At 41.4% G+C, this 25,734-nt stretch overlaps 2 protein-coding genes across 8 annotated transcripts in view; both read left to right on the top strand.

Moving 5' to 3' along the window:
* The window catches only part of MAP2K6 (mitogen-activated protein kinase kinase 6), a 1,063,669-nt gene that overhangs the window by 277,181 nt on the left and 760,754 nt on the right, over positions 1-25,734 (top strand). The window lies entirely within an intron of this gene.
* The window catches only part of ARSG (arylsulfatase G), a 152,949-nt gene that overhangs the window by 107,072 nt on the left and 20,143 nt on the right, over positions 1-25,734 (top strand). For 5 of the 7 annotated variants that reach the window (XM_042449704.1, XM_042449705.1, XM_042449703.1 and 2 more), the window contains one exon: positions 10,302-10,422. In XM_042449704.1, the coding sequence (XP_042305638.1) occupies positions 10,302-10,422 (121 nt within the window). Of the gene's footprint in view, positions 1-10,301; positions 10,423-13,779; positions 13,833-18,981; positions 19,009-25,734 lie in introns of those variants that run through there. The other 2 variants (XM_042449707.1, XM_042449706.1) reach the window with 2 other exon arrangements.

Genomic DNA, 25,734 nt, shown 5'->3' with positions numbered 1-25,734 from the left:
CTTGATTTCACTAAGGCCTTGACAAGGTTTCCCATGACATTCTTGCAAACAAGCTTGTAAAATGTGGGCTAGACAAGGCAACTGTTACATGGATTTGTAATTGGTTGACCGGCCGAACCCAAAGGGTGCTCAACAATGGCTCCTTTTCATCCTGGAGAGAAGTGACCAGTGGGGTCCCACTGGGCTCTGTCCTGGGCCCAGTGCTATTCAACATCTTTATCAATGACTTGGAGGACAAAATTGGGGGCATACTTATCAAATTTGCAGATGACACCAAATTAGGGGGAGTAGCTAATACTCCAGAGGACAGGATCAAGATTCAAAATGATCTGAACAGACTAGAAAACTGGGCCATAGCTAACAAAATGAAATTCAACACAGAGAAATGTAAGGTACTGCACTTAGGGCGGAAAAATGAAAAGCAAAGATATAGGATGGAGGACACTTGGCTGAATGAAACTACATGTGAAAGGGATCTAGGAGTCCAAGTAGACCATAAGTTGAACATGAGTCAACAGTGCGATTTTAGGCTGCATCAATAGAAGTATAGTGTCTAGATCACGGGAAGTCAAAGTGCCACTATATTCTGCTCTGGTCAGGCCCCACCTGGAATATTGTGTCCAGTTCTGGGCACCACAATTCAAAAAGGACATTGAGAAACTGGAGCGTGTCCAAAGGAGGGCGACTAAAATGGTGAAAGGTCTGGAAACCTTGCCCTATGAGGAACGACTCAGGGAGCTGGGGATGTTTAGCCTGGAGAAAAGAAGGTTAAGAGGTGATATGATAGCCCTGTTCAAATATTTAAAGGGATGTCATATATCAAGAGGGAGCAAGCTTGTTTTCTGCTCTCCAGAGACTGGGACACGGAGCAATGGATGCAAGCTGCAGGAAAAGAGATTCCACCTCAACATTAGGAGGAACTTCCTGGCAGTAAGGGCTGTTCGACAGTGGAACACACTCCCTCGGAGTGTGGTGGAGTCTCCTTCCTTGGAGGTCTTCAAGCAGAGGCTGGATGGCCATCTGTCCGGGATGCTTTGATTGTGATTTCCTGCATGGCAGGGGGTTGGACTGGATGGCCCTTGTGGTCTCTTCCAACTCTACGATTCTATGATTGTATGCGAGGGGCGGTGCCCCTTGCACGTGACAAGGGCATCAAAATGGTGGCGCCCTGTACAGATGGGCACTACCATTGTTACACAAGTGCCGTGCGGCATCTGCACAGTGCCGCATGGCACTTGTGTAACGAGTGCGGCTCTGGTGCACTCTGGCGCACTTGTTACTCTGCTGCCACGTCATAGAAAGAACCCGATTTTTGTGGGTTCTTCTTCCGCCGGTGGGAAGCCTCGCCGTTTGGCAGCTGAGTCTTCCCTCCGGCAGAAAAGCAGGCGCCGGCAGGCCGCCCTTTTTGAGCAGTCTGTAACCCGCCATGGTCAGTATAGAAACCCTGTCCAGAACTACAGCAGTCACAATCAAAATCAAAAGGATAGCATGGTCCATAAAGCACACCAGTTTAAAGCTTTTCAGAATAGGTGGAGTTGAGGAGATAGGGGAAGTTATAGCAACAGCAAGTACATTTCTATACTGCTTATCAGTGAACTAGCACTTGCTAAGCAGTTTACAATATGTAAGCTAATTGCCCCCAACAAGGTGGGTTCTCATTTTAGTGACCTAAGGAAGGCTGAGTGGACCTTGGAGCTCCTGGGATCAAACTCACAACTTTGTGGTTGCAGTACAGGCATTTAACCACTGTGCCAAGTCCATGGACTTTAAAAAGAGTTTTTCCATAGCCTTCCTGTTGAAGACAAGAATCCTCAATGGGTAAGACTATGTCTTTGGGAGACAGGTTAGAAAAGCTACTTTACTTTGCAATAACTCCCAGAACCTCTCAGCCAGCATGGCATTAAGATAACCAAACAGGTGCAAGTTAGATTCTGAGCTTTTCTGTTCCTCCCTCAAATCAACAATGGAGGCATATGTACAGCCTAGGACAGGGGTAGGCAACCTGCGGCCCGCGGGCCGGATGTGGCCCGGCGAGGCCTTGGGACCGGCCCCAGCCCGGTTCTGCCGCCGATTGGTGCCGGGGCCTTTGGCCTCTCGCGCGCAGGGGCAAGGGAGGCAATTGTCTATAGACGCCTCAGAAACATGCATTTATATTAACATTTTTTTTAAAATCAGCAAAAAATTTTGTGTGTCCTCCACTTTTTTTAAAAAAAGTGTCCACCATTTGAAAATGTTGCCCTACATTTGTCCCGGTTTATTTATTTATTTTATTTTTTTATAAAAATTATTTAATTATTTATTTTTTGGCTTCGGCCCCCCCAGTTGTCTCAGGGACAGCAACCCGGCCCCCGGCTCAAAAAGGTTGCCTACCCCTGGCCTAGGAACACAGAGTTCCATTCTTAGCTGTCTTGCTAAGATATCTTGTTATTAGACATTACTTTGAATGACCTTTAAAAAAAGTGACTTGTGTTAGCAAGCTCTGACCACATCCTAGAATAATGAATTTCATTAATTATGTGTTTCTGGAACTACTTCCTTTTATCGGTCTTTAACAACATACAGTCAGTTTCACTGTATGATGTCTAGCTCTGGCCTTTCATGATAGAGAATAATTTAATTCTCTTCAAAGCACTCATAATTTTGTAAACTTCTCACATGTCCCCAACCAATCCTCCTTCCTCCCTGCAAGATAAAAGGCCAGTTTCCTGCCTCATTACCCTATAAGAAATGTGCTTTAACCAATAGGTAAAGGAGAAATTGTTATTCTTTCTGGATACCCTTATTGGCTCCTTAGATTCTACATTCTGTTGTGATAATGTGGGAGGAGATTCATGAAGAAAGGATTTCAGTGTGGGTTTTGAAAGAGAAGAGAACCTGGTTAAAAGGACCTGTTCATTACAACCACCTACTATGTGATTATGCACAATCCATGAATCTACAGTAGTTATGATATATGACCAATACAGTGGTGCCTCGGGTTACGAAATTAATTCGTTCCGTGGCACCGTTCGTAACCCGAAAAGCCTTCGTAAGCCGAATTGCCATAGGCGCTAATGGAGAAAAGCCACGATTCCGTGCGAAAAAGCCGAAAAAAGCACCAAAAGTTTTTTCGTAACCCGAAAAAACATTCGTAACCCGGAACAATGTTTTCCTATGGGATTTTTTCGTATCCCGAAAATTTCGTAACCTGGGTATTTCGTATCCCGAGGTACCACTGTATAATATGCCATGTATAATGAGGATACAGGAGTAGGGTTGCCATACCTCCGGACCTCGAAACCGGGGGAAATGTAGGACAAAATTATCAAATCTAGGACACACAAACATGTGTCCTACATTTGAAAAATTTGTCCTACATTTCCCCTTGCCGCTTGGGCTCCGCCCCCCCGCCGCGATCGCAGCGAGGCTCGGGGCCTAGGCGGGGAGGGAAAGCCTCCCTGATTGAAGGATTCCCTCCCCGCCTGGGCCCTGGGCCTCGCTGCGATCGTGGCGGTGAGCGGAGGCCAAGCGGCGAGGGAAAGCCTCCGCCTTAAGGAGGCTTTCACTCGCTGCCTGGGCCCCGGGCCTCGCCTCAATCATGTTGGGGAGTGGAGGCCAAGCGGCGAGGGAAAGCCTCCCTCAGCTTGCCACATCCTGCCCAGGGGCGGGGGCAAACTGGGGCGGGACCGTGCGGACCCGCCCCAAATCGGGAAAGTCCCGCCCCCAGGCAGGATATGGCAAGCCTATACAGGAGAGAAGTTACTCTTTCAGAATTAACATACTATATGTAAATATCAGTGACACTCCACCATTCTCTCTCTCTCTCCTTTTCCCCCTCCTGAGTTACCTGCAAAACACTTCTTGTTATATGCAAGCCATGGGGTGAAGGGAGGGGTGTTGATGGGATTTAGGCATACATTGCCAGCTACAAATACTTTAGGCTTTAGTTCTTTATGGTATCACATACAGTTGGTCCTCCATTTTCATGGGGGATCTGTTCTGGCCCCCCCCCCATGAGAAAATGGAGGCTCCCGTTTATTCAAGCCCCATAGGCTTAAATGGAGTGCGCCCACCATTGCGAACAGTCCTTTGCATATATTCAAGGGCACGGATCCCAGATCTGCACATTAGGAGGGATGACTGTACTTTCTCTAGACCTAAATACCATGAAGGCACCTGATTTTGTTTGATTTTGGAAGCTAAGCAGGGTAAGCCCTGCTTAGTAATTGCATGGGGGACTGTCAGTGAACACCAGGTGCTGTAGACTATATTTCAGAGGAAGAAACTGGCAAAATCACCTCTGAGTATTCCTTGCCTAAGAAAAACCTATGAAATTTATAGAGTACCTATAAGTCAACAGATGACTTGAAGGCAACTACACACAGACACACATTTTTCCTAGAGCAGTGTCTATTGAGCTATCTGATGTGGAGGGATGGCAGTTATGTTCCCAATGTGCCAGAGATTGGTACTGTATTTGTGCCTATTGGGTACATTTCTTTTTTGCTTTCCTGGAAATTCACTGGGACCAGTGGCTCAGGGACCTATTTTGTCCATGGACCAAGACTCTCAGTAGCACTGTTTTAGAGTGTATATTCCAGTCTTGATGCCCAACTCCTCTCCCACACAATAGGAAAAAAGTCACAGCTTAATATTCATTTTATTTATTGTATTCAAACATGTATGGTATACCTTTCTATCCAAAATTTCTAATAGCTTTTAAAATTTGCATACACATCCAAATAGAGCACAACACATACACTTTTAAAAATCAGTTAACCATCAGGGGGAAAACAGAGCTTGGGTAATTCATTTTTTTTCTTATAAGAATTCTGAAAAGCCCCTATTAACATGGCCACTGTGGATTCTGGGAATTGTAGTTCAAAATGTAACTTTCCCAAGCTCTAAGAAAAACAATTAGCTGAGGAGTAAATAAGCAATAGACAAAAAGTCAGCAGAAATCACATATAGTTTTCCACATACAAGCATATACATTTTTTAAAAAGTCACAGTGTATAGTTTTTTGTGGGGTTTTTGGTCTATGTGGCCATGTTCTCTAGAAGATTTTCTTCCTGACGTTTCACCAGGCATCTTCCTCAGGACTAGAATAGCAAAATAAGGACTCTGCAAATGGGAAACCACTCAGAGGCAGGGGCATTCCCAGCAGATAATGATCACCAATTAGCAGACATTAATCCTCTTTTGCATTAGCCTCCCAGCCTGAAGCCTGCCATCAGCACCGAACAATACACATGCAAAGCACTCCTGCATTCCCAGGCTCACACAGTATATATAAACACTCACTTTTTCCAGGCAAGCATTCTCTGAAGATGCCAGCCACAGATGCTGGCGAAATGTCAGGAAGAATATCTTCTAGAACATGGCCATATAGCCCTAAAAACCTACAAAAAACCATGGATGCTGGCCATGAAAGCCTTTGACTTAACTCACAATGTATATTTTACCTTTGTTGTTGTTGTTGAGTCATAAAAGTTAAAAAGTAACTTTCCCAAGTTGTCTTAGTTCTGGTAGTTAATTGATAAGTTTGTGCTTTAAACATACATATTAAAACACTGTTAGTCATTTGGAAATTTGCATATATTTTCAAACAGCATAAAACACGAAGCACAAACCTAGCCATTAGCCCCCAGAAAAGATAGTAGAAGCTAGATCTTAAAGTACAATTATATCCTGAGTCTCTGAGATCAAGGGAAAAATGCCTTTGGGACATTTGGCAGGATTTGTGTTGTGCTTGTTAGACACGCAGGCCCTTTACTGATCATTTTCCAGTGGAAAGAAGTTGAAATGAATCTTTTTTGTCTACAACAAAAGATAACAACCTGAATGAGGTGGGATAGTCTTATGCTTTAACTATTTGGAGTTGTGTTGGTTTAGCAGCCATGTCAGAAACCTTATATGAGCACAAGAACTTGAGCCACTACATCCCTGCTTTTCAGGCACTTTTCAATGATGTTTGTTGATTTGCCTGTCTTATCTTTTAGCAGCTTCTCTGAAATTAATTGGAGAAAGTTAAGATTCTTAGGTCCCTTCTAGTTCACACAGCCAAGAACTCATAGGCTAGTGTTATTCTTTGTCTCCCCCCTCCATTTCTCTTTATTAAATTGTGGAAAAGCTCTATTGGCTTTCACTAATGTTCAATAGCTGTAATTGTTGTTTGTATATTTCTATGCCACTTCTTAGGAGAGTCTCCCAAAACTGTTTCCATCAAAATGATGTAAAATGACATTTAATGATTAGAAACAAAACAAAACCACAGAACAGTAAGTCACATCCCATGCAGTGGGAGAGTAGGAATGCTCACACTAGGGGAATTTCCTGACCTTTCCTTCCGACAGCAGCTTTATGGGAGATCATCAGGAAAAGCTTGGCATCTGAAACAGGGGGCTGCAGGGGGAGAGGAAAACTGGGCAGAGAAAGGTGGCGTGGACAAGGATGTGGTCCACATTTAGTGGTCCAGATATGAAACAGTTTCTAGCTCCAGTAGTGCCCAGCCCAGGCATGAGTCAGTGAATATTGATTGTAGACTGTAGACCCCATGCATCTGAGGAAATAGACTCAAGTCTACGAAAGCTCATGCTGTCAACTTCTTTCTTTTCATTAGTCTCAAAGCTGCTACAAAATCCTTTTGCATATTGATTTCCAGACTAACATTGCTTTGTCTTTGTAGATTGTACAGTTAGATACCAGCATGGTGTAGTAGTTTGAGCGTAGGACTACAACCCTGGAGATCGATTCCCTGCTTGAGCATAAAAAGCCACTGGGTGACCTTTGGCAAGTCACACTCTCTCAGCCTCACAGGATGGCATTGTAACCCCTCTCTGAAGAAACTTGCCAAGAAAACACTGTGATAGGTTTGCCTTAGGGCTGCCATAATTAAAAAATGATTTGGAGGCACACAAAAACAACAACAGTTAAAATGGCAGGCTTCTGGGTGCTAGTGTCTGTTTCTTCTTGTGCTCCGCTTTTACACTAGTAGTGCAACAGCAGATAGTCTTGTTGCATTCGACCAAAGTGATGGTTACTGAAGCAAATGATGCTTGATTCACAAATAACAAATAAATGGTTTATTTAGGAAGATGCAGGACTCAGGAGAGTTCCTTTTGGCATATAACTTCCATAATCCCCTGGCACCATCAGTCTTGCTGGTTAGGGGATTATAGTGGCTGCTGTCCAAAGGGTAAATTTTCCAGTGCCTGGGAAAGTGCAAGGGGTAGCTGCTTCTCTTCCTCCTTCCTTGGAGGCCAGGCTTGCCCTAAGGCTAGCCTGGTGCCTTTGATCTCCAAGTAGATTTCCAGGTGCTTAGCCTTGATGTGTATTAGTGGTAAGAAGCCAGCTGTATCATTTCACATTCTCAGGTAGTTTGGTATTGAGACAGGAAGTATAAGCTTGATGTGGCTTGATCTTACACCACCCTCACCTTAATTCATTTCTTCACAGAGTTTGTTGTTGCCAGAGTCAGAGCACCCAGGAGCTCCACATGTGGCACATGGTCTGTTGCATAATCAAGCAAATGATCATGTGTTTTGTGGCATGGACTTCAGCCCTCAAAATCAGAAAACTAGGATGGAAATGCTGACAGGACTTTTGGTAGGAACTGCCTAAGGGTGAGAGATTCAGTGCCACTCTCATTTTCCATCCTGGCTTCTGTGAAATCTGCTGTACCATAGATAAGTGAAGTCACATTTTCCTAGAACATTAAGTGGTGTGTTTAAAAATACACTGGCCTGCTAGTATTTTCCCTTTACTGAATAGCATGGAGATATATTGCAATTTGATGGAATCATCCTGATGAATTTGACCTGTTTATTTGTCCATGCTGCTTTAACTTCAGTTTATGAAGCTGTACTGCTGAAGTGTTTCATAGTCACAGATGCTTATGGACTCCCAATAGCAAGCTGCTTCAGCCCATACTAGCTCCCACCCAGTGTATACAACTACAGAGGTGTGTGCATTAGGGTCCAGGTTATCTGAAAGACTGTGTTGTCCCATATGAACTTCCCTGTACTTTGAGATCTGATGGGGAAGCCCTTCTCTCTGTCCCACCACCACCCTCACAGGTTGATCTGGCAGTAACATGGGAGAGGGCTTTCTCAGTGGCTGTTCCCAGGCCTAGAGAGGGTAGACTGACACCTTCCCTACTGTCCCTCCATAAGCAGGACAGTGAAACAAAGTTGAAGATTTATTTGTTGCAGTAGGCCACTGATCACTGATTGCTCAGGGGGGAAAGCCTTTCAGAGTATGATGTACAATTTATTTCTTGTTTTTAGCAAACTAGTTATTAGCTGCTTTTAATTCTATTGGTAGTTTAATTGTGTTTTTAATTTTTCTGTGATATAAATTTTAAAGCCATATCTGTTCTAACTTCTGTAAGCCACCTTGAGTCCCTGACACAATTTTTTATATCCCAGAAAAATTGAATAATTACCATTATCTACATGTATGTTGACTACATATATGGCGAGCTTCTTACACTGAAGTTATCGCCTGTGAAAATATTCAGGTCCAGAGGTTCTCTTTATGCCTCCAGGCACGTCTGGGTCATTACTTCAGGTTCTTATGGACTTCATTGATAAACAGTACCCTGATCCATCATTTGTAGCACAGGTACTATTTTGGTAGGAAGGTAACCGTGTTCTGTGCAGTCTGGGTCATTACGTCAGGTTCTTATGGACTTCATTGATAAACAGTACTCCTGATCCATCATTTGTAGCACCCTCAAACTCAGCTGCCATTGGTCTGAAGTCATGGCTAACTCCCCGCTAACCCGTTGAGATTCTTACTTGTCGCTTCAGTCACACATCAGCAGCAAAAAGGAAGGCTAAAGAAGAGCTTGATGGGTTAGAAGGAAAGAGGCCAGGACAAAGCAGGGCAAACACAATCTTCCAAAAGAAAGATTTATTCTTTCTCTATTGCCGTAAATATTACAGAGAATTGAAGGACATTTATAGTCACCACCTCACATTTGGTTCTAGTCCGTCCCCAAGCTGGTAAAAACTTATTAGGCTGGAAGACCTACCTGTCTGACACAATATGTCAGCTTCATATATTGCATGCCAAACCCTTCAGATCTGAGAACAAATCATAAAGGGCTGGTCCCTGTCCATGCTTCTATACTGTGCAGAAAAAGGAAGACTATGCAAGAAAGAAAGAATGTGTTCTGCCATGTTGCTCCCATATTACACTGGGTGTATTGACCACCAAGCTTCTGGAGTGAATGAGATTAGGGACTTTGGGGTCAAGAGCTGAAAATGACAAGTAGGTCTGAAATGTATTTTGGAAAGTAACTCTTGTGCCTGTGCGATGTTAGCCATTTTCTGTATGTTATTTATTCCAGTTTTGAATTTCCATCAACAACAAAACATTTTGGACAGACCCATTCTGAATAACTCAGTAATACATCCTGCTGTTCTTTCCTTAAGCAGATTAACTTTTGCGAAGGGATGCATGCTCATTAAAATGTACTAATTAATATGTATGTAAACCATTTCTACCACTTTAATACAAAGCTGTGGCTCTAGACCCTGGGAGTATTTCAGTTGGCAGATTAGAGTTTTATACAATTATTGCTGCAGTCCCTGGGTATATCCAGTTTGACCTGGACACTTATATAATAAGGGTACATTAGGACAGTCTTAGGACTGGCTGTAAACCACGTTAGTACAGAATTTCATAGCTTTTGCTGAATCATACAACTATAGGTTTCACTGTCTGATCCTCTGAGCCATAGAAAAGGGCTTAGAATTGTGCTGGGAGCATTTGATGAAATTTCTCAAACCAAAGAGAAGTCTGAGTATAAAATTCCAGAAATTTGAAAATTGTGTTTTAAGTGCCCTGCATAAGGCTTTTCACACGTGCCCCCCCATTTCCAGTCAGCATGCCTTCTTCTTTACCATCTTTGCAACCTACCCATCTTATCCTTCACCAAAACTAGTTTGCCAGAAAATGTCCTAACTACAAATCCAGACCTTACAGCTATTTGTTAAGTCAGTATGTGGACAGGTAATATTTTAGTTCATAGTCTGACTGCATGCAGGGTTTGAACTTCTTTGTCTCATAATTGGAAGATGCTTGCATACACAGAGAGACGTGTGCCACATTCTGGAAAAGAGGACACATGTTCTAGCTTTTGTTGTTGTTGTTAAGCAAAAGCAGGCTCCATATCTGTATTTTAGAATAAAATGTGTCATGAAAAATTAGTTTTATGCTTAGTTTCTCCTAAGTTCTTCACTGAGTGATGGGCATTATTGCCTGGACATTGCAATTATAATCTTCTGATCACAGTCTTTCTTTCCTTCCTTCAGCATTTTAGACATATTCCCTACTTTGGTTGCTATGGCCAATGCAAGTCTTCCTCCAAACAGACGTTTTGATGGTATGGATGTGTCTGATGTCCTTTTTGGGCAGTCAAAAAGAGGACACAAGGTAAGGAGTGAATTTTCTAAATATTCAATGTCCAAGTCAGTCCCAGTTATTTCTTTTACTTAGTAGTCATGTGTGATAGTAACAAACAATTGCCATTTAGTGCTGATCAACCATCACACAATTGTATATGTGTAAAAGGTAAAGTTAAAGGTTTCCATTTTGACAAGGTTGTCAGGTTGAATCCAACTGTTGGGGGTGGTGCTCATCTCTGTTACTAAGCCAAAGAGCCAACATTGCTAAAGATGATCCCATGGTTATGTAGCCAGCATGACTTCACAGAACACGGTTACCTTCCTACCAAAATAGTACTATCCCAAGCTCTTCCAAAACCTCTGCTTAACCATACTTTCTGGAACAAAACGGAGAAGTCAAAGTATGTCAGAAATACCTCAGAAAGGTTTTTTTGTATGTATGTCTAAACTTTTAATTAATTAAAAAAAAAGAAAAAAAATACCTCAGAACTGTACTGCTAAACTGTTCGGTAACAGGGTGAAATTCCTAACACAGATTAGCTCTTTATATTCTCAAATGAGCTACGTTGGAGCTCAAATAGCTGTGAATGCATTTTAGTGCTGAGGCAGAAAAAAATTGCAGTAACAATGGTGGTAAAAAATAAAATAATAAACTAAATGTTCGTTGTAAACCTTTCCTTTAATTAGAAGTCCACACGTTTTGGCTGGCTGTGGCTTGGCTGAGGAGGGTGGACATGTTTTTGGTTTGCAATGTCCTGCTTAGCATATTGAGGCACTCCCAAGTCACACTGAAGAGGCTGGGGAAGTCTGGTACAGCTCCATTAGTGAAGAGGCTGGGGAAGTCTCCATTAGTGGACTCTTCAGAACATCCAAAATTGCTGCCTGAGCCTGGCTGACTTTATATAATGTCAGGGTCACATCTGACCTTCTTAAAAACCTGAATCATATCTGTCACTGAAGGGTGACAGATATGCCTCATCCATGGGTCTGTTTACATCGTATTTTTTATCCCAGGTAATACATTTAGACACTTCCTATGTAATATCTTATGTGATCCTTTCTGCCACATATCATGAAGACTACTTTGTCATGTATCATAGGGCTTCTTTTGATTTGCCCTGAGCCTCTTCCTTTGCATTGTTGGCTGAGGTTTATGGAATGGTCCCACTCTCACCCTCATTCTAGTCCAATTATCAGATGGGGATATAGGTATGGTATGGGGCTGTGCAACAGAAGACAAAGAAGAGAGAAAGAAAGACAGCTGAATCACTGGTATTTATTTGTTTTAGGAGAAAAGGGCTCTGAAGAGGGTCGTTCCTGCAGGATTAAAGTAACCTAGGAGTTTGTGCAGAGGGACCAGATAGCAGAGTTGTAGGCATGGCAGAAACAATCACTTCAAGAAAAGTGGTTGCTAATACTTGAAGCTGAGACTCTAAAATTATACACCATGTGACTGGCTAGGAGGGTTTTTCATGCTATAATAAATATATAATAAGTACTCCTCTTCTGCCTCCTCCTCCTCCTCCTCCTCTTCTTCTTCTTCCTCTTCTTTACCCATCTTTCCCTGAGGCTTGAGGCAGGTACAGCATATTGTTTTAGGGATAACACACAACTTTTTAAATGCTACTTGACTGTCATTAATCCCCCACACACACACACACACTTTCAGCTTTTACCATCTGATGATTTCTGCATATCTTCTATGTTTCTTTTTACCAACTTGGGAGTTAATACCCTTGTGGTATGACCACAATGTCTCTCTCTCTCTCTCTCTCTCTCTCTCTCTCTTCCCTGCAATCTGGTCCTGTCCTTGTTCTCACATGAAAAAAAAGTACCTACCTAATCTTATTATTGATTAAATGAATCCCCCTGTTGTTTCCACATGCTATCAGAAAATCTGTGCTTCAATAACACATTCTTTGTTGCATACAGTGATTGCATGTTTGAGATTTTTGTTCTCTTGTTTTCAAGGGTTAGAGATTTTACATGCTGAGTTTTTTTTTATTACACTAGCAAAATAACTGCTACCAATGTATACCTGCCTTAAAGCACCTAGGACAATTTAGAACACCTTCATTCAGATGAATTAAGCTGAGGCTGACATAGTGGTCTCAGCATGACTTCTCTTCCTAGCTGATACAGTTTTGTGCATTGTTACCACCTCCCTTCATGGTGGTGAGTGAAGATGCCAGTTCTTTGCAATACAAGAGTTAATGTTTTAGCTTTTCATAGAATCATAGAATTGTGGCAGTGTTGGAGGAGGAACGAAATGGGTGTATTCTGGCCCCAAAGCTGGCCCAACATACACCCATTACCTGGGTGCATTGGGTAGTTGTTTGCATTGGTGTCCCACTGTGCCGCCCAATGCTGTGCATCACTCCTTTTGAGGCTGAAAATGAGGCGCCCAGCATCAATCACATAACTGGGCACCTTGTTCTAATAAATAAATAAAACTTTTATTTCTACCCCACTTTTTGCAAAAACAATCAAAGCGGCTTACAATGTTAAAAGAATACACCATATATACAAAATACCCCCCCCTTTTAAAAAGAATTAAACAGTTTAAGGTTGAAATTACATGAACAATTAAAACAATAACAATGGGCAGAGTCATCAGATATATGTGGGGGATCGCTAAATGGCCGAGTAATTTATTCTGGGAAGGCCTGCTGGAAGAGATCCGTCTTAACAGCTTTCTTGAAGCTTATCTAGATTGGTGATTTGACGGATCTTGTCCGGCAGGCCATTCCACAGGCTGGGAGCGGTTGCAGAAAAAGCCCTCTGGAAGGTCTCAGTCAATCTGGTCTTTATAGACTGCAGTAAGTTCCTCCCAGAGGACCTGAGAGCATGGGGTAGATTGTATGGAAGTAGGCGATCCTTGAAATAAGTTGGGCCCAAGCCATGTAGGGCTTTAAAGCTGATAACCTACACCTTGTACTGTGCCCAAAAACTAATAGGTAGCCAGTGGAGTGACTTTAATATTGGTGTTATATGATCGCTCCTAGATGATCCAGTGATCAACCTGACCCCCATATTCTGTACCAATTGCAGTTTTCGAACTAGGCAAAAGGGTAGCCCCATGTAGAGCGCATTACAAAAATCAAGTCTTGAGGTTACCAGTGCATGTACTACAGTTTCAAGGTCCCCCGGTTCCAGGAAAGGGCGCAGCTGGCTGATAACAGGCACTCTTGACCGTTGCATTCACCTGATTTCTCATGTGAAGCAATGGGTCAAGAAGTACCCCAGGCTGCGAACACAGTCCTTTGAGGAGAGCGTGAACCACTCTAGGACTGGAGGTTGCAACCCAATGCTTGGTTTAGGGGTCCCTACTGTAAATACCTCTGTTTTGTCTGGATTCAGTTTGAGCTTGTTTTTCCTCATCCAGTCCATCACTGCCTCAAGACACTGACTGAGCGGAGAAATGCCATCTGTCGTCGCTGATAACCGAGACATGGAGAAATATATTTGGGTGCCATCAGCATACTGATAATACCCCGCCCCATGTCTACAGATGATTTCTCCCAGAGGCTTCATATAAATGTTGAATAGCATTGGGGACATGATGGTGTCTTGAGTGACGCCACAATTAAGCTCTATTTTGGAGGAGCAACTGTCCCCGAGCATCACCCTCTGGAACCTGCCTGAGAGGAAGGAGCAGAACCACTGCAACACAATGCCTCCAATTCCTAAGTCTCCCAGGCGTTCCAAGAGGATGTCATGATCTATTGTGTCAAATGCTGCTGAGAGGTCTAGAAGCACCAACAGGATCACGCTCCCTCTGTCGATACTGAGACATTCTGACCTCAGAAGGAGTGATCCATGGCAGGCAGCACAGTGGGACACCTTTTAATGAGTTGGCCACCATCGCTGCATAGGGCTCCAGAAGAACCAGGGCAAAAAAATGAGATCTTTAAAATTGGTATAAGGGCAGGTTCAGTGCTGAACTAGTTGGACATTGGACAATTTACATCAGAACCTGGGATTGTGCCCTCTTTTGTTCGGACTACTTACTGGGAGGACTGGGGGTGGGGTTGTGTTATTTGGCCCATGTGAACATAGCTCTGGTGGTGTGCTCCTAAATGCCTTTGTTTATTACTGAATTCCAGTACTGAATGTCATCAGGATTTACTCATAAACTAACCTTTAAGACTGGGTGTATATTGCTACATTAATACCCTCAGGCTGTCCTGCTATTGGGTAAAGGACTGTTTTGGATTTCACAAATTGAAAAATCTATTTTTTAAAAAAACCTACTGTATATAAAACCACAGGATGTAAACAAAGATATAATCCCAGAGATGTTGACACACACTTGTGCTCTTGAGTTAAATGCAGTTTCACAAGTGATGCTACAAATGCCTTCTAATGTGGAATGCCTGACTTTATCAACATTATTGACCTGAGGCAGATTGTGGGAGAGAGCTTTGCATTTCCACACTTAGATTCTGGCTAACAGCACATAAGCATCAAGCTGCTAAAACTGCTTTCCCAAAAGGACTATGTGAATTTCTTTCCTTTTTTATTGATTAAAATCAGCATTTATTACATCTAAGTTTACAATGTTGATATAACATGTGATTATCCATATTTCTATTTACATCTTGTTCTATGATGCTCATTACAATTACAATAAATTATAATATTGAATACTAGATTTTGGGGCAACCCCACCACATATGATAATATGAGCCCTTGCATGTTTTTTGTCGTAATTTACATATTCTCAAAATACCTATTATTTTCATTTTCTATGACATTACTCTTCATAACTTACATGCCCCTTTCAACCATGTTGTTATTATTATAACATATACCATTAATCTAATTGTATATTTTCCAGTACATTTTCAGAAAGTCATCTATTAATTTCCATTTCTTGACCTCTTCATTTTTATTTTTTAATATCATAGTTAATTTATCCATTTCTCTTAGATCCAATATCTTTTGTAGCCATTCATCTAGATCTGGAACTATCTTTTCCCCCCCAATGTTTTGCCAACAGTATCCTGGTAGCTGTTACTAAGGCCCGTTCCGCACGGATGTAAAGTACATCCCCAGGATGTACTAGAGTTAGGAAAGGGCATGCTTTACGCATGCTCCTAACCTTAGTACGTCCTGGGGACGTACAAAATGGCAGTGCCCATTCTACATGGGCGCCGCCATCTTGACGTAGTGGACGCTTAGCGTCCGCACATCGCGTGGCGCTAATGACGCTGCAAGTGTGCCATTGGCTCCTTGCGGCATCATTAGCGCGCCGCAACAAGAAGCGCCATTTTGGCGCTTCTTTTTTGTGGTGCCAGGGAGCCTTGTGGTTTGGCCGCTGGGGCTCCTCAGCGCTGCTAATGGCGGCAGCGGCGGCAGGCCGCCGCTTTCAGGCGGTCTGTAACGCGCCTAAGTAAAGAATGATCTTCCAATGTGACTTTTCTATTATATTTCCCATAAAGGAAGTCATATTGAGTAAGTAAAGTTCTGGTGCCATAGGATATTTTATATTGAACATTTTTTGTATTATGTAATGAATTTTCTTCCAAAACCTTTTAATTTTGGGGCAACCCCACCACATATGGTAATATGAGCTCTTTTCTTTCTGACATTTCCAACATTTGTCATCACTCAGGTTGTACATTTTGGCTATTATAACAGGAGTAAAATACCATCTGTTTGATACCTTCATATAATTCTCCTTTAGATCCTGTGCCACAGTGAATTTAGATGTTTTTTTTCCAGGATTTTTCCCAATTTTCCATCGTAATTGTATGTCCAATTTCTTGAGCCCATTTTGTCATGTTAGATGTTACAGTTTCATTTTCCAATTCACGCATCAAAAGCACTTTATAGAACTTTGCAATCTTACCTTTCTCTTTATCCCAAATTATTTTATCAATTTCATTTTCTCTGTTTTCAAAACCTTCTTTGGCGGCATCTTGTTTAAATTTGGATCTTATTTGTAAGTATCCAAACCACTGAATTTTTTTGTCTTCCTTCTCCAGTTCATCTTTAGATTTTATATCTATCGCACCTTTTTCATTTACCTTTAGCAAGTCCTTATAACTTAACCATTCTTGGTTTTTATCCCATCTGCTGCAAAATGCCTCCTGAGTTGATACCCACATTGGGATTTTTGTTAGTATCTTTTTTTTTTTTTTGACAATATTCCAAATTTTTAACAAGGTTTTGTGGATAGAAAGTAAACTTGTTGTTTTTGATACCATAAATAAGCATGCCAACCAAACCTTATATTAACTGACTCAATATTTAACAAATTGGTGTTGTATGCCTTAATCCAATCCTGTACCCATAGTAATCTGCATGCCTAGAAATAAAAATAAAATAAAAATAAGACTATCTGAATTTCAAGAGAGGCAACTTTTGTCTCCAGTGGAGAAGTAATTTTTGCCAACAACTATATTGGGGAAGTTCATATGCATTATCTTGGGGCTCCCATTTACATACAAAGAAATTGCATATTATACCTTAACAGCAAGTTTGACCCTTAGAATCTGTGTCTTGTCTTATCTCAAAGACAAAAGGCTGCAGAGAAAAATACTTTTTTGAAAATAATTCTTATTCTAATTCATATTCTAATATTCTAATATGGGCTTCATATTATTTTAAATATGAAACACACATTTAGGCTTCAGTATGACATCACATGTGGCTTCTTAGAACTCAGGCAGGTGCCAACTGAATTTTATTATGTATGTAAGTAGTTCAATAACAAGAAAGCAGAATACGCAGAAAACAACTTTTGATTCAGACTCCAGAATGGGAGAGAAACAACTCTCTGTTTATCTCTTAGAAGGCTATATTTGCATGGCTAGATGTGCATTATCAGAGCATTTAATATTCATAGGCCTAGTGCTTTCTCAAAGATGTATGTTAAGTCCTTGGATGTCATTCCATTATATCATCATTGCTATTATTGTGGGTAAAGAAGGAATAATATTAGTTGACATATATCTTATCACTTCAGTTTAAATGTATGATAACAGAATATTTTCATCTAGAAATTATGTATGACCAGTATTCATTTTGGATAGTGTTTAGAACAGTGCTTCTCAGGCTATCTGATGTGGACTATCAGCACTTATTTTTTTCCCAGTGTTCAGTGGGCTGGCACCATGTTTGTATGCATTCAATACAGTTGTTTGTTTCTTTTCTGAAAACTTGCCAGGAATCAGCAACCAATAGTTCACAAACCAGAACGAGTCCAGGGACCACCACTTTGAATAACAGCAGTTTAGAGGATTCAGTGTGCATATGTTTGTGTGGTGGCAATGGAGATTCCCAGCAATATATCTTTAAAAAAGTAAATTAGAGGAAGTATAACTCAGCCAATTCAGTGTAGTATTACTGGTTATCACATTGGTTGCTGTCATTCATTAATCCAAATTTAGTAAAAATGAGAAAGAAAGAAAGAAAGAAAGAAAAGGTGGCGTAACACTTAGGGGTATTTTGTATAGTGCTAGTCTTTTGCTGCTAGCAAAATAGCCCAGCTGCAGTGTTGATTATCAAGTTAAGTCAGTATTGTGCTTCCAATAAGCATTAAAATACCAGTTGTGTTGCAATCAGTGTGCATGGAAGGTCTCAGCCTGTCATTTTGTTAGAGCCGGTTGGTCCTTCATGAACATATTTGGGGACAAAAAACTGGCACACGGTCCTTTTCCCATTTCAGCTTCACTTGTTACCTGTCAAATCTTTTTTGCATTTGTACATTTTGCTGTTGGTGGCTGGGTGGCTTTCTCAGACGTCTCTGTTCCAAGCAAAACTAATTTTCAGTTTCCTAGAAGATCCCCCATGTCTTCTGTACATGCAATTGGAAAGACACAAACAAGTCAAAAGGAAAAAAACCTCACTGTCCCTGGCAAATGGGACTAGATTCCATATTCTTTGCTTGCCTTGACAGACAGGATTACAATTAAGTTCTTATTCAGCCTGAGTCTTGGCTCAGACCATTGTATCCTTCAGCAGTTAGTAAATAGGGCAGCCCTTCCATCCACATCCTGCCATTTTCTGTCCATATGATAATAGGACCGGCAACGTTATGCATGAGAACTGCAATTTGCTAGGCTGGTGCTAATAGAGCACATTTCTAAGTATTCTGTGGCTTATTCCTTCTCCCAGTTTTAAATGGGGAGCCTTGCAGACAAAAGCATGCAAATTGTTTTGAATCCTACTATGCGGTGTACTTTTGTGTTCTATGTCCTGCTGGGCAATTCAGAGCACACTGGGCTTCTCTGTTTTGATTTTTAAAAAATTCACAGAGGCCATAGCTTAACTCTGAGAGAACCTGAATATGAAGGGAACACCCATAAGACCCGTGGAAGCTCCTATTTTGCTTTATTTCTGTTATTTTAGTGAAGGGTTGTTTTTGTTTTTGTTTTTTAAAAAAGCCTATCTGCTTTAAATAGGAAGGGCCATAGCTCAGTGGCAGAGCACATGTTCTGCAGGCTCATACAGGGAAATATGGTGTGCCAGATAACCTGGGCCTGGGCTATATAAGATTTAGAGGTCATAATCAGCAGTTTGAATTGTGTCTGGAAACAAATTAGCAGCCAGTGAAGTTGTTTCTCGATTGTTTGCCCAGTGTTGTTTCTGAGGAAACCACGCTTGAGACCAGATTCACAGATGGGGAATAGTCACAACTAGTTTATCTTTGAGACACAAGAGTGTTTAATTTACTAACTGGCCTTGCATCAGGAGGCATGGAGACGCACTATCCACAATGCTGCAGCCTTTTTCGAAAGCTCACGGCGAATGAGTCTCGAAGAGAAACGACAATACAGAAAGAACCACAACCCGGAAACATTACCCAAGGAGACTTTCCGCTGTGCTTTCTGCAACCAGACCTCTTTATCCTGGATTGGCCTTTTTAGTCACCAACGCGCTTGTACAAAGCGCGGGATGAGTCCTTCCTGAATCTTCGTTTGCGAAGCAAAACCAGAGAGCGAGAGTGACCTATATACTGCTTTCAGAAGGGCTGTTAATTGTCATTAAATCACTTGCTGTTGTCAGCTTTGTGTGAATGTTGGTATCCCTTTGCTGCAGTTTTTCCACACAATTGTTAGCATCAGTGTCTTAATTCATGTGTTTACTAGTTTCATTTATATCTTGTTTTCTCCTCAGTGAGTTCAAGACTGCATCCAAGGCTCTCTTTTTCTTCACTTGATTCATACAAAAACACTGTGAGGTAGATCAATGTGAGAGATAGTGAGTGGTCCAAGATCATCTTGGCTGCATCCACACTACAAAAATAATTCAGGTTGGCACCACTTAAACTGCCATGGCTCCATGCTATGAAATTCTGGGAACTGATGTTTTGTGAGACATTTAGTCTTGACAGAGAGCTCTGATGCTACAACAAACTACAGTTCCCAGAATTCCATAGTACTTAGCCATGGCAGTGAAAGTGATATTGCCCTAGATCATTTCTGCAGTGACCCTAAGAGCTTTATAGTTCAGTAAGGCTTGATCCTGGATCTCCCACCCAAATTCTAGAGCAGCTCTCTCTAATCATTACACCACACTGGCTCCCAAATTACTTTCAATGGCAAAACTTTTGCCGGTCTTCCTTTCTCTTTATGAAGACTATCACACGGGAAAATCAGAGGATTAAAAAGGCATTTTCCTGGGAAAGTCATGCGATTGCGGTAGAGATTTTCACATACATCATGATCTGAGAGGACATATCCTGGAAAGAACCAGGAATGCTCCAGCAACAAACCATTCATGGGGAAATCCCGTGAATGCCATGAATCACACAGGAAAAATCGCAACGTCATCTGAAAATCTTCACCGCGATTGTGCAACTTTTCTGGGAAAATGCCTTTTTAATCCCCTGATTTTCCCTGTGTGATAGTCTCTATGTCTCTGGGAATTTAATGGGATTTGCCCCAATTTAAGTAGGTATAGGATTGGAGCCCAAAGATCAGTTTATTTGTAGCAGAGAATACCTACTGATTTATTAGTTTTAACAAGACTTGTTGAGTATGTCAGTTTGCCTAATTGTTTGCTCCTTGAGTGTGTGTGTGATGCCTCTTGTAAATGAGATCTTTACATTATTTATGGCACAATGTTAAATGATATGCTCAGTTTCCCTTAATACAGTCACCAGAATTAAGCTGGTTGATTCTTCCTTCAAAATGACTGTGTACTATGTTTCCAGAACCAACACATTTTGAACAGGATGTTCTTAACAGGTGCTGTTGGTCGGATTATTCTGTGCTGAACCTGTCGGTTTTTGTTTTGTTCCTCTTACACAGACACATCACATACTCTGTTCACACATTTGGGATACCATTATTACTACTGTTTGATATTGTTTGGTGTATTATCACTACTCTTTGATCTGTTAGAATGAGTGTTATTGATTTTTCTTTCCTGTAGATAGTATGGTGATTTAAGAATGATGTTCTCTGCTTGTTCAAACCTTGCTTGCCCAAACCAAGGCATACACACTCAAAAGTTAGTCTCATTGAATTCAGTGAGATTAATGCTACATTCTGTGTGTACAGCAGAGGCAGGAAACTTCCAGGGGACAGGGAACCACATTGCCCACTCAAACCCACTGTTCTTGTTTTTCTGTCTCTGACTTCCCAGAGTCTCCAGCCTCCTATTGTAACTGTGAAAAAAAAACTCAGTGGTTTTGCTGTTTTTTTTGGTGGGTTACAGACTGCCATTTATGACGTGCTCCGCGCGTCCTATGGTTAGGAAGGGGCGTGCTAGGGTTAGGAAGGGTTGCCCCTTCCTAACCGGCTCCGTTCCCAACACGCGCGGAGTGCATCCTAAATGGCAGTGCCCATCCACATGGGCGCTGCCATTTTTACGTCGTGGATGCTATAGTAGACCACAAATTGAACATGAGTCAGCAGTGTGATGCAGCAGTTAAAAAAGCCAATGCAATTCTAGGTTGCATCAATAGAAGTATAGTTTCTAGATCATGAGGAGTAATAGTGCCACTCTATTCTGCTTTGGTCAGGCCTGAAACACTATGTCTAGTTGTGGGCACCACGATTCAAAAAGGATATTGACAAGCTGGAGCATGTCCAGAGGTGGATGAAAGGTCTGGAAGCCATGCCCTAATTGGAGAGACTCAGGGATCTGGGTGTGTTTAGCCTGGAGAAGTAACTTTCCTAAAGTCTGCTTAAATGTTATGCTGGCCACAAATTAGCGCACATTCTCAAGAGACTAGCAGTCTCCAGCTGTCCCAGAACAGTCTTGATTCATTCTCTGTAATCCCACTTTTCAGCTGCTTTGAAAAAAGTTTCAGTTTCTCTCTCCTCTTTCCACTTTTCCTTCTTTGTCCTCAGTTTACTTCAATTGGTGAAAATAGAGCTCATACTTTGCACCCACTTAGCAGAGTGGGCGAGAGGAGAGACATGGCTGAAGCTTGCCCTTCCCTGTAAATTCAGTCAAAATCAAAATGCTGCATCATCTTCTAGCTTGCCTTTGGTTCCTCATTAATAGGTTTTGCCATCTTTTCTGATGTTTCTTGGCCACATGTATCTCAACTTTCATCTGTGAAATGCTGGAGAGTATGCAGATATGACATGAAAATGCATCTAGGATTGCTATTTCCAAAGCCTATGCAAATGAACAGTTGGAAGTGCAAGACCATCAAGTACATTCTATGTTTAAAAATAGAAATATATTATGTAAATGTTTGGTTACCCAGCTAATGAAATGAATGTACAGTATTGAAAACATAAACCTAATAAAACCTAACTTTGTAAACAAATCTGAGCGATCTGCGTTTCCCAAGGGACAATTTCTACTGGCTTGAAAGAGGGCTCACGGCAACTGTTTTGTACATATTTAGGACTGAGATTAACAGCCTGTACAGGTTACAGAAATTTGGCCCAAATACTAATATGACACACTGACACAGGGCCAATTCTAATTTTAAACCAGCTTTTGGAACAGCCATCAGTTGCGTAATAGACAAAGTTGTCAAAACAATTTATTTTTTAAAAAACCCACCACAACACTTGATTTTTAAGCATTTGTTTATTAATCTCTTCCCACCTTTAGATTTTTAGTTAAGGCTGCAGTTCTAAATTCTGCTGAGAGACAGCATGGTATAGTGGTTTGAGTTTTGGGAGATTAGGGTTGAAATCCCCGCTTGGCAATGGAAACATACTGGGTGATCTTGGGAAAGATTCACTTTCTCAGCCTCAAAAGAAAGCAGGGGCAAACCCCCTCTGAACAAACCTTGCCAAGAAATCTCCGTGGTAGATCTCCCCTTGGTGTACCATAGTTAAGAAATGACTTGAAGGCACACAACAAGGTGTGAATGGTCCTCCATGTCTAACACTCCGCCATGTTAGAATTTTAGAACCAGTGTGGTGGACTTCAGCTCTGTAGACAAGAGTTTGAATCCCCACTCAGCTGTGGAAACACACTGGGTGACCTTGGGCAGGTCACACTCCCTCAGCTTCAGAGCAAGGCAATGGCAAACCTCCTGTGAACAAATCTTGCCAAGAAAACCCCATGGTATGTCTGCCTTACATTTGCCATAAGTCAGAGATCATAGAATCATAGAGCTGGAAGAGACACCAAAGGCCATCCAATCCAACCCCCTGCCATGCAGGAACTCACAATCAAAGCATCCCTGATAGATAGTCATCCAGCCTCTGTTTAAAGACCTCCAAAGAAGGGGACTCCATCACCCCCTGAGGGAGTGAGTTTCACTGTTGAACAGCCCTTACTGTCAGGAAGTTCCGCCTAATGTTCCTCTTTTCCCGTAGCTTGCATCCATTGTTTTGGATCTTATTCTCTGGGGCAGCAGAAAACAAGCTTGCTCCATCCTTAATATGACATCCCTTCAAATATGGGCTATATTTGAGAGGAAGGAACTTGCAAAATGACCCCTAAATATTACCTCCCTAAGAAAACTCTGTGAAATTCATGGGATTGTCAAAAGTTGACAGGTGATTTGAAGGCACCCACACATTTGGCAGGAAATAATTCTGTTTGAAAGCTGGAGAAGCCATGGCCAATTGCTGCAGATAATACTATGCTGAAGAAACCAGTGGTTTCATGTTATAAGTATTTTCTATTTGTGTAAGAAATCTCTGTGGAATTTATATTTTGTTTGAGTCTCAGCGCACCAGCTGACCTTCTCAAAAAGTGCAAATAAAGCTCCCAAATAGTAGGCAAAGTAAGAGCTAATTTGCAGCTAGACATACATAGGAAGGTAATGACAACTGCAGCTTCTGCTGTTTTTGTTTTTGTTTTTAAATACAGGTATATACTAATTATGTCTATTCACATTTTGCAGTACATATGTCTCTGTAACAAGTCTCCCTGGTTTTCCTTTTTTACTGGTTGAATAAAGAATTGAATTCATGACTCTCATAGTAATTCATAATCTCTTGTTCCTTGTATCCCAGAAGAGTTCCTCTTTTCCTAGCCTGTGCCTTCATGAATTCATATAATTTCCCTCCCTGAATAGATGGTCTCTTTGGGCAAAAGTATTCCTTCCCCCATTTTATTTATTTATTTATTTATTATTAGCCTTTATTTATAAAGCGCTGTAAATTTACACAGCGCTGTACATACAATCTTTTTAATTAGACGGTTCCCTGCCCTCAGGCTTACAATCTAAAAAGACATGACACAAAAGGAGAAGGGAAAGGTGGTGGGGAAGGGGCCTCTCTAGTAGGATAATACATATAAAACACATGGCAATACAGGAAATGATTCAATAAAACAGACAACAAAAGAACATCAAATAGCAAGTGACAATTATGCAATGCCTGGGAAGGCTTCTCTGAACAGGATGGTTTTCAACTCCGTTTTGAAGCTGGTTAAAGAAGTGATGCCTCTTGCTTGTGGGGGAAGAAGGTTCCAGGAGTGAGGGGCAGCGAGTGAAAAGGGGAGAATCCGAGATGGGGCAGAGGAAATCCTGGGCTGGGACAGCAGACCTTGACTACCAGAACAGAGGGCCCGAGGGGGAAAGTGAGGAGAAAGAAGGTCTGATAAGTAAGGAGTATATACAAGTTATAAAAAAACAAGCCAGCTTAGATGAAAAACAAGTGGTTTATTTCATTGAATGTTCTGGTCTTGAGCAACCGTATCTAACTCGACCTTTCTTGGTAATCAGTTTATTTATAACTTCTCCACTGGAGTATAGAAAATTGGTTTCTGTTAAAATGTTGCATTCATTTTATTTTAAATTCCCCCTTTACCCTTCCTGCCCATTCTTTTCCTCATAGTATTCTTCAAACATGTTTTCTGGCCTGCAAATTACCCAGGACTAGCCGGCATTCCAGAATCTTGAATCCTAGCATTCTCTTGGCAACGGCATTCTTAAAGGGATAGTTAGCACAACTGGAGAGAGAGAGACCAGTTCTAGGCGCAAGTGAATGCCATTGTGGATGCCTGGCACAGTTTGTTCATAGTACTTCTGCTGAACAGCTTTGTTGAGAATTCTCAGCCAGGGCAAGAGACCATTGTGGCATCAGTCAGTTTGGGAGGGGTCAATGACTGGCTATGGAAACTAAATCTTCAGGCTTCTCAGGCCGTATGAGGAAACACTTCTCTATGAGGACATCATGGCTTTTTTTTCTTTTCTTTTTTCTTTTTTTTTTGGAAGACACTGTGTTTACTTTGTGACAAAATGGCATAACAACTCCCACCAGCAATGGCACTCATCTGTTCATTGGAGATTTTCAGATTTTTATTCAGACTGATTATTGTGCCATTGTTTGCCACTAAGGACATTTCTCACTGGTTTATCACATTATTGAGAATTATCCCAAAGTGCACTACATGAGAATACATTATGGCATTTAATGGTTAACAGTTTGGCAGTCTGTGTTAAGTTATCAAAAATGACTTGAAAAAGTGGAAATCAATAATCTTTTTATATTTTTGTTTTAACCTAACAATGAAGACATAGATGTTCCCTGTACTGGCAGATGGGTAGAAACAAATGGCAGGGGTTCAAGGGTGAATACTGCCATCATTCATATAGCAGACAACTTGGAACTCATGCAACATAATATTTAAGACCATAAGCTACAAGCTAGATGGCCCTAGTTCAAATCTCATCAAAACTATAAATTGACTTTTTCCATCTCCTCTCCATCCCGTTAAAAAGTGTAATAAAATGGTGATTTATTTTAGAGTTCTGTTACAAGGATTAGTGAACTGTAATATTTATAAAGCACAGGTGGACAACTGCCCATTGTCTGGGGGCTGGCCATATCCCTCGAAGCTTATTTGGGTCATTTATTTTAAAATATCCCAACCCAAATTTGGGGTTGAGGGGTCCATGTGGATCTCAAAATAATATTGGGAGTGTGTGTACAACCTTTAGGTTGCACTTTTTTTTCAC

Source organism: Sceloporus undulatus, chromosome 2 (assembly GCF_019175285.1).
Source record: "Sceloporus undulatus isolate JIND9_A2432 ecotype Alabama chromosome 2, SceUnd_v1.1, whole genome shotgun sequence".
Classification (NCBI taxonomy): domain Eukaryota; kingdom Metazoa; phylum Chordata; class Lepidosauria; order Squamata; family Phrynosomatidae; genus Sceloporus; species Sceloporus undulatus.
The sequence above is the reverse complement of the archived record's forward strand: the minus strand, read 5'-3'. Positions and strand labels throughout refer to the sequence as shown.